The 13,600-nt window shown below is 38.5% G+C and overlaps 2 protein-coding genes across 2 annotated transcripts; both read right to left on the reverse strand.

Moving 5' to 3' along the window:
- Positions 1 to 31: 31 nt before the first annotated feature.
- Positions 32 to 6,407, reverse strand: LOC115227591 (putative malate dehydrogenase 1B; the record flags this gene model as incomplete). The annotated part of the gene is made up of 3 exons (XM_029798374.2): positions 5,644 to 6,407; positions 2,158 to 2,288; positions 32 to 269 (listed from the first exon to the last, which is right to left on the reverse strand). Coding segments are annotated over exons 1-3 (487 nt in total), but the record flags the coding sequence as incomplete, so codon positions are not given.
- LOC118761022 (putative malate dehydrogenase 1B) lies at positions 6,294 to 9,447 on the reverse strand. Its single transcript, XM_036498664.1, has 2 exons — positions 9,337 to 9,447; positions 6,294 to 6,740 (listed from the first exon to the last, which is right to left on the reverse strand). Exons 1-2 carry the CDS (start codon positions 9,445 to 9,447, stop codon positions 6,294 to 6,296), a joined length of 558 nt encoding a protein of 185 aa, XP_036354557.1.
- Between the last annotated feature and the right edge of the window lie 4,153 nt (positions 9,448 to 13,600).

A 13,600-nucleotide genomic window follows, 5' to 3' on the forward strand; every position in this document is an offset into this window, starting at 1 on the left:
CCCCAGCTTGGTAACGACTCTGCCAGCTCACCACCTTTGTGTAATTTGATAGCAAAACTAGTAAGCCTCGATATTTTTTCTTTTTTTGCCTTACCCATTTCTTCCAAGAGAAAGCTTAAGACGTCACTTCTTTGACTGGACGGTGTTCTGGAACTCATAAACGCTGAGTAATCAGTATCTTCTGATTCTGGTAATGATTCAACAGACACAACTTTTGAGATCAATTTTCCATCCTTGACTACAAACAAGGCTCTATCTTTTACCAAGTTCTGTCAAAAATATAACATATTAATTAATGTACACCAGTGACCAAAATGAAGGTTTCATATGTAAAATGATGCATGAAGAAAGAAGACTTCTGCTTCATAAATACATAGACACACACACATACACATCATCACCACCACTACCACCACCACCACCACCACTACCACCACCATTTAAATGATGACAATGATGATGATAATGATGATGATGATAATGATGATCATGATATGGATGTTGAGGATGATGTGTGTGTGTGTGTGTGTGTGTGTGTGAGTGTGGGTGTGGAGGAACAGGATAAACCCTAGTTATTAGTATAGTGAATGAGGTTATACAGGAAGATGTCATACCGAATGACTGGTTAAACAGCATCGAAGACAACTGCTACAAAAGTAAAGGGTCTGCCACAGATTGAAGTAACTACAGAGGCATCAAACAGCTGGACTAGGTCGAGAAAGCTATGGAAAGAGTCATAGCTCAATTAATTGGAGAAAGAAAGAGAGAGAGTAGATGAGATGTGGTTTGATTTTGTGCCGGGGACGAAAGTGCTATGAATGAGACTAGTGTGCAGGAGAAGTACTAAGCTAAAAGTAAGCTGTTGTACTAAGCTGTCTTCAGGATTTCTCACTTTGTGGTCTTGTGGTTTGCCCAAGGTGCCATGCAGTGGGACTGAACCTGGAATCATGAGATTGGGAAGCAAGCTTCTTTCCACACAGCACTCCATATATATATACATCATCATCATCATCATTTAACGTCCGCCCTCCATGCTGGCATGGGTTGGACGGTTTGACTGAGGACTGGTGAGGCAGAGGCTGCACCAGACTCCAATCTGATCTGGCAGAGTTTCTACAGCTAGATGCCCTTCCTAATGCCAACCACTCTGAGAGTGTAGTGGGTGCTTTTATGTACCACTGGCACAAGGGCCAGTCAGGCAGTTCTGGCAACAACTATGCTCAAAAGGTGTTTTTGCATGCTACTTGTTGAGAGAGCTAGTTAGTGGAAGAATGGCTTGTGAGAACCATAAAAGACATGTACAGAGATGCTGTTAGTAAGGTGAGAGTTTAGCTATGAGTACAATGATGAGTTTAGAGTACAGACAGGAGTTCATCAGGATTTGGTTCACAGTTGCCTTTTCTATTCATCACAATTATCCAGGCAACAATGGAAGAATTTAAGAGCAAATACCTGTGGGAACTGCTATATGCTGATGACCACACCCAAAGAAACCTCTTTAGTTCTGGTTCCTTTTTCATACTTCAAACTCTCATCTAGCTCAAAGCCACTTCTCAACTGTATCTTCATTCAGCTGAAAGGGATCCTCCACTGTAACCCGGTCAGTTCAAGTCTTGTGCTCTACAGAGTGATCTCCCCTTACAACAGCATCCAGTACACGCTGTAAAGTGGTTGGCATTTCAAACTGTTTATACATGGTTCCAGGTTCAGTCCCACTGCGTGGCATCTTGGGCAAGTGTATAACCTTTTTGGCATAATTTTATCAAAGAACATTTTTGGTATATTCCAAACACCATCTTAATAACCTAGAGATAGATTGTTTTCCTAAATCTATCATGGATAGCGAATTTCATAATTGATATGGTTGCAAAAGGATTCAACCCTTTCGTTACTGCATTTATTTTAAGATGATTTTTGTTTCTTTCAATTACTTTAAATATAACAAAGAATTGAGTAAAATAACTTAGTTATCATTAAGCTAGTGTTAGGAACATAAATTGTGACTAAGGTTTGGTGGAAGATTTTAATTTAAAACTTATGAAAACAAGACATTTGTAGTCAGAGCCAGAGCCGGTTTCAGCCGGGTTGGTAACAAAAGGATTTAAATGTTTAGAGATTAAAAACCAAAATAGAGAAAAAAAAATCCAAGATACTTACTTCGATTATTAAATCCATATCTTCTCTGCATTTTTCAGATATACTCAGATTTTCAATGACAGAATATGCTAATGGTAGATAAAATGCTACTGGGAATGAAAAAGCGATGCCTTCTGGAACACCATACCAACCTGGTAATAGAAAAGAAAGTATTTCTAAACAGCTTTGTTTTCATCAAGAATGCTATGTCAGTGGTTGGAATATAAACAAAGCAACTTAAAGCTTTCATGCAAGGAAGAAATAAATGTTGTGATCTACAGTTAAAGCTTATTATCCTCCAACCCCATGTTATATTATCCTTGTGTCAATCTAATGTAGAGCAGAATTCCACATGTGCATTCAGCCCTAGAATGTACCATGCTGTAGGATATCATGTGGTAACCAAATAATGATATGAGCTTTTAAATGCAGGTTAGGAAGTCTAGAGTCAGGTTATGAGGTCTAGAGTATCACTCATCAACTTTTTCAAGTACCACTTGAAAAGGAAGATGAGAATGGAGAGGCAGGTTTTGTCTCGTGAAAGTTTCGAAAAAAGGTGGGTGAATGTAGCAAAGATGGTGCGTGCAAGTGACAAAACCACTTTGAGCATAATCTTGTAAATCAAAAAAAGAGAGAGAGCACTTTGCTCTCATGTGTTTATTCCCTCCCTCCCTGAGGTTACTGTGGCCTTTTCCATAGGCTTTTCTTTCCATGGATAAACCTAATCTTGCTTCTTACCTTTTAAAAATTTCTTTTGTGATACACAATCTCTTTTGATTGCCCTTTTTTTTTCCCGACCCTTTTGATCAGAATTTTACTTTTTTTTCTGTTTTTTTCCCTTTTTCTTTTTCATATTCAAAAAGAAAAGCTCTACATTTGTATTTGTCCCCTCTGTGTTCAGCCCTGTGTGGCCAATAAAGAAAGTTATCTATCTACCTATCTACTGATCGATCGATAGATAGCTGGATAGATATATAGATAGATAGACAGACAGACAGACAGATATATATATATATATATATATATATATCATCATTTAATGTCCATGCTCCATGCTGTATATTGTATATTTGTGTGTTTCTCTTTACTTGTTTCAGTCATTTGGCTGTGGCCATGCTGGAGCACCGCTTTTAGTCGAGCAAATCAACCACAGGACTTATTCTTTGTAAGCCTAGTACTTATTCTATCGGTATCTTTTGCAGAACCACTAAGTTACTGGGATGTAAACACACCACCATTGGTTGTCAAGCGATGTTGGGGGGACAAACACAGACACACAAACATATACACACATATATATATACAATGGATTTCTTTCAGTTTCTGTCTACCAAATCCACTCACAAGGCTTTGGTTGGCCCGAGGCTATAGTAGAACACACTTGTCCAAGGTGCCACGCAGTGGGAATGAACCTGGAACCATGTGGCAAGCTACTTACCACACAGCCACTCCTGTGCCTATGTGTGCGTAGTAGTAGAACAAGAAAGTCCTTGGTACAGTATTATATATTTGAAAAAATGAATAGAAATTGCTTTTCTGATCATTTTTCCACTTCAATAATTAGATGTTTACAAAAGGTTATTTTTATCACAAACATCTAATTATCGAAGTGGAAAATTTTTCAGAAAAGCCATTTCTATTCGTTTTTGCAAATATATATATATATATTGGACAATGAACTTTGCTTGCGAAAACCTATTGAGGTAAGTGTAAACAAAACAAAGCAAAATCGCTGACGTGGCCAATGATAGTAGAGCCTGATTGGCCCTCATGCCAGTGGAATGTTAAAGGTACATCTGAGCATGATCGTTGCCAGGGCCTCGGATTGGCTCCTGTGCCGGAAACATGTGAAAAGCACCATTCGAGCATGACTGTTGCCAGCGGCGCTTTATCGGCACATGTGCCGGTGGCACGGGAAAACGACAATTGAGCGTGGTCGTTGCCAGTGCCACTGGACTGGCTCCCATGTAAGTAGCATGCAAAAACACCTTTTGAGCATAGTTGTTGCCAGAACTGCCTGACTGGCCCTTGTGCCAGTGGCACGTAAAAGCACCCACTACACTCTCAGAGTGGTTGGCATTAGAAAGGGCATCCAGCTGTAGAAAATCTGCCAGATCAGTTTGGAGTCTGGTGCAGCCTCTGCCTCACCAGTCCTCACTCAAACCGTCCAACCCATGCCAGCATGGAGGGCGGACATTAAACGATGATGATGATGATATATATATATATATATATATATATATATATATATGGAGTGCTGTATGGAAAGAAGCTTGCTTCCCAACCTCATGACTCCAGGTTCAGTCCCACTGCATGGCACCGTGGGCAAGTGTCTTCTTCTATAGCCTCAGGCCAATCAAAACCTTGTGAGTGGATTTGGTAGACAGAAACTGAAAGAAGTCTGTCGTATGTATGTGTGTACTTTTTGTGTGTGTGTGTGTGTGTGTGTGTGTGTGCATGTGTGTGTGTGTGTCTGTGTATTTGTGTGTCTGTGTTTGTCTCTCCACCATCGCTTAACAACCAATGTTGGTGTGTCTACACCCTCGTAAATTAGCAGTTCAGCAAAAGAGACCGATAGAATGAGTGCTGGACTTGACTTACAAAGAATAAGTCCCGGGGTCGATTTGTTTCACTAAAGGTGATGCTCCAGCATGGCCACAGTCAAATGACTGAAACAAATAAAAGAACAAAAGAAAGAACATATACAAATACACACACACTTGTGCAAATACATACACACACACACACACATAGACACACACACACACAGACACACACATGGAAACTAGTATTTTTGGTACTCATTTTCAATTAAGTGTACTGGAAAATCTGGAAACTAAAAGAAGCAGCACAAATGCTAGGACACAAGAAGCTCCTAAGCAGATCGAGTGCAGATATGAGCAGCATATGGGAACCGGTATTAAGGAAGGATAGGAGAATATTAGATTTAGAAACCCTAAAATTTACTCCATAGTTGCTCACGGGCATATGGCATAGTGGTTAAGAGTGCAGGCTACTAACCCCGAGATTCCGAGTTTGATTCCAGGCAGTGACTGGATAACGATGATGATGGTGATGATGGTGATGATGGTAATGGTGATGATGGTGATGGTGATGATGATGATGATGGTGATGATGATGATGATGGTGATGATGATGGTAATGATGATGATGATGGTGATGATGATGATGATGATGGTAATGATGATGATGATGGTGATGATGATGATGATGATGGTGATGATGACGATGATGATGTGATGATGATGATGGTGGTTATGGTGATGATGGTGATGGTGATGATGATGATGGTGATAGGGGTGGTGGCGGCGGCGGTGATGGTGATAATGATGATGATGATGATTTCGTTGTCGTCATAAATTTCATGACTAGCTGTTAAAAAAAAATGCTCTCTAAAGAACTAAACTGGAACTTTCGCTTCTAAAGAATTTAACGCTGACTGCAACCGAAATGAATTAAGATTAAATACGGAAGAATTTAGCTTACCATCGGATATAAGAGTCGCAGAGAATATGGCATTTGATGATAAACCATTCCACCAGTAATTTAATGTTGTTGTTATGGCATGACCAATGAGATGGTAGGTAGGGTGCCGTAAATTCATTTCATTGACGTGTTTTCTTGAACTGACTTCATTTACATACTCCTTCTTGAGCCAGCTTTGTTGATGAAAAATATCATTTAATGGCTGAGAGAATGTAGCTGGACCAACAACTGCACAATCAAACTCTCTAACTAAAGTCTTGTCCAATTCTATCAAATAATCATTGCTGATACTTCCCAATATAACAACGTTATCAATGGAGCAGCTGCTTGCTGGCAGTTTTTCAGCTAAAACAGATTTGGCCTGGTTTTCAATTACTTTTGAAACACCAAAATATTTCTGGATGAAATGTGAGAAACAATCTCATTTAATATGCTCATATTTAAACACATGTAATTATTTCCTGCAACTAATAGCAACGTGTCACTTTTGGCAACTTTCAACAGAGTTGTCCCATAAAACCCAAAAAGAACAGCGTTTCTTTCCGTCCACCGATGTACTTTTTCCTCTTCTTTCCTTTCTACCTCATCCAAAAAGATAATAATTCTACTTCCTTTAAAAGCTTTTTCACAGTCAGATGTAACAAAGACATTCAAATACAGAAGTCCATAAGCCATGTTTTGTATATTTTCAGCGATGTATTGCAATTCAGCTGTCTGTGCTGGATCGCAGTCCAGAAGACACAATGAAATTTTCTCTTTGCCAAATATTTCCCTGAGAGTAAACTGTCGACCAAACTGAAACAAACTGGGCTACTAGCATTTGTTATGCACACTTTAATGAATTTTTCGTTTCTTATCCTTTCTCTTTCTTCTTCATCAAGTTCGATTTTCGTGGTTTGATTTTCATAAGCAATGATTTTCATACTTTTGCCGTCCAAATCAATAGTAACGCCATAGTAGCCGTATGCATATTCTTCAAATTCATTCGATCCACCAATTAAAACACCTTTCCCACCTCGATCAACCAATTCTCTCCAAATTATTGGTGATTGTTCATGCTTCCAACCATTTGCCTCACATATTTCACAAAGCCATTCCTGAATCACACAAAGTTAAGCAAAAATTAAAACCAACATAAAATTGAATTGAAACATTGATAAAGCATAGGTATTAACTATTGCAGAAATTCAATTTCCTCTAGGAAAAATGTTTGTGTACACACAATTATTATCTTTTGTACATTAGGCATAAAATATGCATGCACACGAGCAAGTGCACAGCTTAAAGGAAACAGTGCACCTAAGATTGCACTGAGCTGCACACCATCATCAAGTGTAGAGACGCAGCAACTGTCATATATATATCTTTTCCCTTTTGAATCTTTTACTTGTTTCAGTCATCAGACTGCGGCCATGCTGGGGCAGCGCTTTGAAGAATTTTAGTTGAATGAATCGATCCTAGTCTTTATTATTTTCATTTTAAGCCAGGTACTTATTTCATTGGTCTCCTTTTGCTGAACTGCTAAGATATGGGGACATAGACACCAACACTGGCTGTCGGGTGATGGTGGGGGCAAACATAGACTCAAAGACATGCACACGCACACACACACACACCACAACACACGTATACTCATACAGAGGCAAGGACTGAGACCATTTGGCATTATGCTGTGCCTTGGGTGTTGGGCTTTTGTCATTATGCCAAGCTTGAGAAGAAGACCCACCAAGCCAAGTAAAACCACAGGCATGGTAGATACTGGTGTCACACAAACTGCACCAGTGTCAGTAGAACGTATAAAGCACCCATTACACTCTTAGAGTGGTTGGCATTAGGAAGGGCATCCAGCCATAGAAACCATGCCAAAACAGATTGGAGTTTGGTGTAGCCTTCCATCTTACTAGCCCAGGTTAAGCCATCCAGCCCATACCAGCATGGATAATGGATGTTAAATGATGATGATGATGATATGCTGAGACCCCCTTCGGTCATGACTGACCATGGGATTGCACCTAGAAAGTTACCCTCTGAGGTACAAGTCTGCGCAAGGTTGTTTATGGAAAACCAGCAGTCGCTCATGCATACCGGCCTCCCCTCTGCATGCCACCAGTGTTATCCAAAGGAAAGGCAAAGGCCGATACAGCTTGGCATCAGTGACATTGTAAATCATTTCTACAGTTGAGTGAACTGGAGCAACATGAAATAAAGTGTCTTGCTCAAGAACACAACATGCAGCCCGGTCCAGGATTCAAACTCACAACCTCACAATCGTAAGATCAACGCTCTAACCACTGAACCATGTGCATTCACAGATGATAATGATGATGATGATGATATATATATATATATATATATATATATATATAAATATGTGTTTGTTTGTGTGTGTGTGTATATATATATATATCTATATATCTATATATATATTAATATGTGTGTGTTTGTGTGTGTGTGTGTGTATATATATATATATATATATATATATATATATTAATATTGGCCTGCTTGCTTAGCCAGTGGGGTGGCGTCACTTGAAGGCTAAAACCATGCGAAGCGCATTGTGACCAGCGATGTGTAGCAAAATCTGATAGCCTGGTCAGTCACGGTGATCACGGTGATATATTAATATGGTTAGTCCACAAAACTCAGTAAGGAGCACAGAACCAGTTTTCCAGTTTGTGTGGTCTGCAACATCCAAAGTGGTCAATGCCAGAGCTCTCTGGTTGGCTCCCATGCTGGTGGCATGTAAAAAGCACCATCCAACATGGTCGATGCCAGGTCCACCTGACTGGCTCCTGACATGCTGGTGGCATGTAAAAAATATCCACTCACTCTCAGAGTGATTGGCATTAGGAAGGACATCAGCTGTAGAAACATTGCAAAATCAGATCGGAGCCTGATGCAGCCAATGGCTTCCCAGACATCAGTCAAGCCATCCAACCCATGCCAGCATGGAAAACAGACGTTAAACGATGATGATGATGATGACGATGATGATGATGATGATATATTCCTTACTGGATTACTCATTTTTGCCAGCTGAGTGGACTGGGGCAACGTGAAATAAAGTGATTTGTCTCAAAGAATACAATGCATTGTCCGATCCATGAATGAAAGCCATGAACTCATGATCAGAACTCCAACACCCTAACCACTAAGCCATGCACCTCTACTACACACACACACACATATTGTAAGGTGAGCTGGCAGAATCATTAGCACGCCAGACAAAATGCATAGCGGTATTTTGTCTGTCTTTATGTTCTGAGTTCAAATTCCACCGAGATCGACTTTGCCTTTCATCCTTTTGGGGGGTTGACTGAATAAATACCCGTTATGTACTAGGGTTGATGTAATCAACATAATTCCTTTGTCTGGTCATGTTGGTCCCCTCTATGTTTAGACCCCTGTGGGTAATAAATATATATATATATATAGTTATCTGTATGCCCCCCCACACACACATATGCATGCATACATATATAAAACAAAAAGGGAAGCACACACTACACTCTCGGAGTGGTTGGCGTTAGGAAGGGCATCCAGCTGTAGAAACTCTGCCAGATCAAGATTGGAGCCTGGTGCAGCCATCTGGTTCGCCAGCCCTCAGTCAAAATCATCCAACCCATGCTAGCATGGAAAGCGGACGTTTAAACGATGATGATGATATTTATAAAAAGAAATATAACTAACCGGCCATTCTGCAGTTGTTTTCACAATCTTGTGAATTTTGAAATCTGGAAGGTTACGTGCGAGTTTGTCCCCAAGCAGCTCTGCTCGGACATAGTGAGGGCAGTCTTGCATTCCTTTGAGAAAAAGAGACGAAAAGAAAAAAATGTTATGAACAATGGTGAGAACTGTTTTGCATTCCATTTAAGATAAACACATATTATTATGAATAAGAAATATTAAAGGGAATATGGTGCATACAGAGAATATTATATTGGGTTGTCTGGAAAGTTTGTGCTGATTTGTAGTAGCTTACCTTTCGACTTATTTTAGAACATGGTTGAGTCCATAAAATAGGATTTGACTACATCTCCATTTAGAGCACAGTTTAAGCTATCTTTTCGTGGAAGAAGGTTTATGTTCCTATAACCTGTGTTAATTCTGTAACCCTTTAAAATGGAAGATAAGAAAGTTCATTTTCGGCACTTGATGCTTTGAGAACCAGACGAAAATTGCTGCAGCTCGGCTGGGATGTGTTACCCCACCCTCCATATTCACCAGATATTGCTCCTTTGGATTTCCACTTATTCAGGTCTCTGCAGAATAGTCTTAATGGTAAAAATTTCAGTTCCTTGGATGACGTAAAAAGATACCTTGATGAATTCTTTGCTATGAAACCACCTCAGTTCTGGGAAGAGGGTACTTTCAAGTTAAAGGAAACATGGAGACGCATTGTGCAACAAAATGGTTCATATTTGGTTGATTAAAAATGTAATGGCAAGTATTTATTGACCTTTTTCTTTCTTTTAAAAATCGGCATGAACTTTCCGGACAACCCAATAGTTACATATTACATTCATGCTAGAAACAATGAAGTTTTAAATAATTAAAAAGATTGCTTTGGTACAATGGCAGAACATCTGTCATGATAACAGGAGATGAAGGTTTGCGTCCCATGAGCCACCGTCAATATTTTCTATCCACAAGGATTTTAAACTAATATTTAGAGGCTATTATTTATAGACTTATCTGCTTTGAGACCCACCCTTCCTAAAAAAGAATTATATTTTTGTTTATTCAAGACGTATTCCACTACAGTATGACATGATATGAGTAGTTTCATGGGAAAGCTCTGTATCAGCGCTTCGTTTTGATAACCGTTTATAGTAAACTTATATAGTACCCCTACAAACAGGGTAAATGCATCTATTACTCCATTGATTGGATAAATGGTGAACAACTTTAACCCTCTAGCATTCAGATTACTTATTTAATACTTATTTATTCATATTCAGAAAGGTTCAAATTCAGGATATACAAGATCCAAATTTTGAATGAAGTGCAAAAGTTCGTATTACCATAACAAATACTTCTGCAGGTTACAGAGAAATTTATAGAGAGTGAAAAAAGGCTTCTTCTAAGCAAACAACTCTATATTTGGGTTTTAAACAGAAATCTACAAGTCCGTCTACGAGTGCTTGTGAATCGGCGATCGGGTCTACAAGTGATGGTGTGCGCGAGTCAAGTGCGAGTAAAAGTGATTCAGAAAACGATTATAATAATATTTCTTTTATTATAAATGATCTCGACATTCTTTTCACTTTACATAAAATATTCTTTACATTTACGGAGATGTATTTGCATAGCAAGTGACTTGATCTGAGATCGTGTGCTAAAACAAAAAAAACAATTGCAGCATGGAAGATATTTGTAAGCCATCCAAGAACACACAAAAACCGTTAATTTAATTTTCATTTGTGTCAAAGTATTTTCTTCGTCTTGAAAACCACGACCTGTTTGTTCACTGACAAAACTTGGGGCTTATTGCCATTTATTGACGAGTATTATATATTTTATAGAGAAAATATTTTTCTGGGAACGAATTACGGTTTATAACATTGCTGCTATGGAAAATTATTGCTCTGCTTTACGAGTTTTTGTTTTAGGAGCGGTTTCCGAGTACAAATTAACTCGTATATCGAGGCCTTACTATATTTAAAAATTATTCTTTGCATAATTTTGTAGAAAAAGCAATTAAAGGGAAACAACTCTTGTCAACCTGTTCCTGCTCTTAAGAGATTCGCAATATTAATTTTTGGCTTCGTTCTAACAATTCTTCAACTTTCTTTAGATGTGTTTGGTTAGTGGAGACAAAATTAAATTTCTTTACACTAATCAAGTCGGGAAAATTAAGAAAAAAAAAAAGAAAAGAGAAATTAAGAATTATGAGGGAAAATAACACGCTTGATAATATATAATATATTCCTAATATTCGTTTCAAAATTTAGCACAAGGCCAATAATTTATGATGAGTGAATAAGTCGAATACATCGACCTCAGTACATGACTGGTACCTATTTTATCGACCCTGAAAGGATAAAAGGCAAAGTCGACCTTGGCGAAATTTGAACTCAGAACGTAAAAACGAACGAAATGCCGCTAAGTATTTCGTCCGGCGTGCAAACGATTTTGTTAGCTCGCCCGCTTTTAAATATACGCCAGACAAAATGATTAACAGTATTTCGTCTGTCTTTATGTTCCGAGTTCAAATTCCACCGAGGATGACTTTGCTTTTCATCCCTTCGGGGTCGCTAAAATAAGTACCAGTTGAGTACTGGAGTCAGTGTAATAGACTTAACTACTCCATCGAAATGCTGGCCTTGTACGAAAATCTGAAACCAAAATTTATATATTTAAACGCGGCAAGTAGGTAAAATCGTTATGGCGCCGGGGAAAATGCTTAGCGACGTTTCTTCCGACTTTGCGTTCTGAGTTCAAAGACCGTCGGGATCGGCTTTGCCTTTCATCCTTTCGGGGTCGATAAAATAAACACGAGTTGAACACTGTAGTCGATGTAACTGGCCTTGTGCCAAAATTTGAAGCCAATATATATATTCTTGCTGGCGAATAGTTTTGCGAACATATTCCACGGTCCTTCGTAAAAATATGAATGATTCATTAAAGCGAGTCTCTGTCTCGTTTCTTCGTTGTCGACTCCGCTGATATCTGAGAGTCTACAAGTGATGGTGTGCGCGAGTCAAGTGCGAGTAAAAGTGATTCAGAAAACGATTATAATAATATTTCTTTTATTATAAATGATCTCGACATTCTTTTCACTTTACATAAAATATTCTTTACATTTACGGAGATGTATTTGCATAGCAAGTGACTTGATCTGAGATCGTGTGCTAAAACAAAAAAAAAAAAACAATTGCTGCATGGAAGATATTTATAAGCCATCCAAGAACACACAAAAACCGTTAATTTAATTTTCATTTGTGTCAAAGTATTTTCTTCGTCTTGAAAACCACGACCTGTTTGTTCACTGACAAAACTTGGGGCTTATTGCCATTTATTGACGAGTATTATATATTTTATAGAGAAAATATTTTTCTGGGAACGAATTACGGTTTATAACATTGCTACTATGGAAAATTATTGCTCTGCTTTTCGAGTTTTTGTTTTAGGAGCGGTTTCCGTGTACAAATTAACTCGTATATCGAGGCCTTACTATACTTAAAAATTATTCTTTGCATAATTTTGTAGAAAAAGCAATTAAAGGGAAACAACTCTTGTCAACCTGTTCCTGCTCTTAAGAGATTCGCAATATTAATTTTTGGCTTCGTTCTAACAATTCTTCAACTTTCTTTAGATGTGTTTGGTTAGTGGAGACAAAATTAAATTTCTTTACACTAATCAAGTCGGGAAAATTAAGAAAAAAAAAAAGAAAAGAGAAATTAAGAATATGAGGGAAAATAACACGCTTGATAATAATAATAATATATTCCTAATATTCGTTTCAAAATTTAGCACAAGGCCAATAATTTATGATGAGTGAATAAGTCGAATACATCGACCTCAGTACATGACTGGTACCTATTTTATCGACCCTGAAAGGAATAAAAGGCAAAGTCGACCTTGGCGAAATTTGAACTCAGAACGTAAAAACGAACGAAATGCCGCTAAGTCTTTCGTCCGGCGTGCAAACGATTTTGTTAGCTCGCCCGCTTTTAAATATACGCCAGACAAAATGATTAACAGTATTTCGTCTGTCTTTATGTTCCGAGTTCAAATTCCACCGGGGTCGACTCTGCTTTTCATCCCTTCGGGGTCGCTAAAATAAGTACCAGTTGAGTACTGGAGCCAATGTAATGGAAAACTAATAAGAAGAGTACAGTAGGCGGTGGAAAAAGCCAGCTTCTATTTATGGCTGAAGCGGGAAGACCGAAAATGGCTTGAAAGTCATAACATGCCGGCAGGAAATAACATCACTTGGTGAGACAAGCTG

This window comes from Octopus sinensis, unplaced genomic scaffold (assembly GCF_006345805.1).
Source record: "Octopus sinensis unplaced genomic scaffold, ASM634580v1 Contig05139, whole genome shotgun sequence".
NCBI lineage: Eukaryota > Metazoa > Mollusca > Cephalopoda > Octopoda > Octopodidae > Octopus > Octopus sinensis.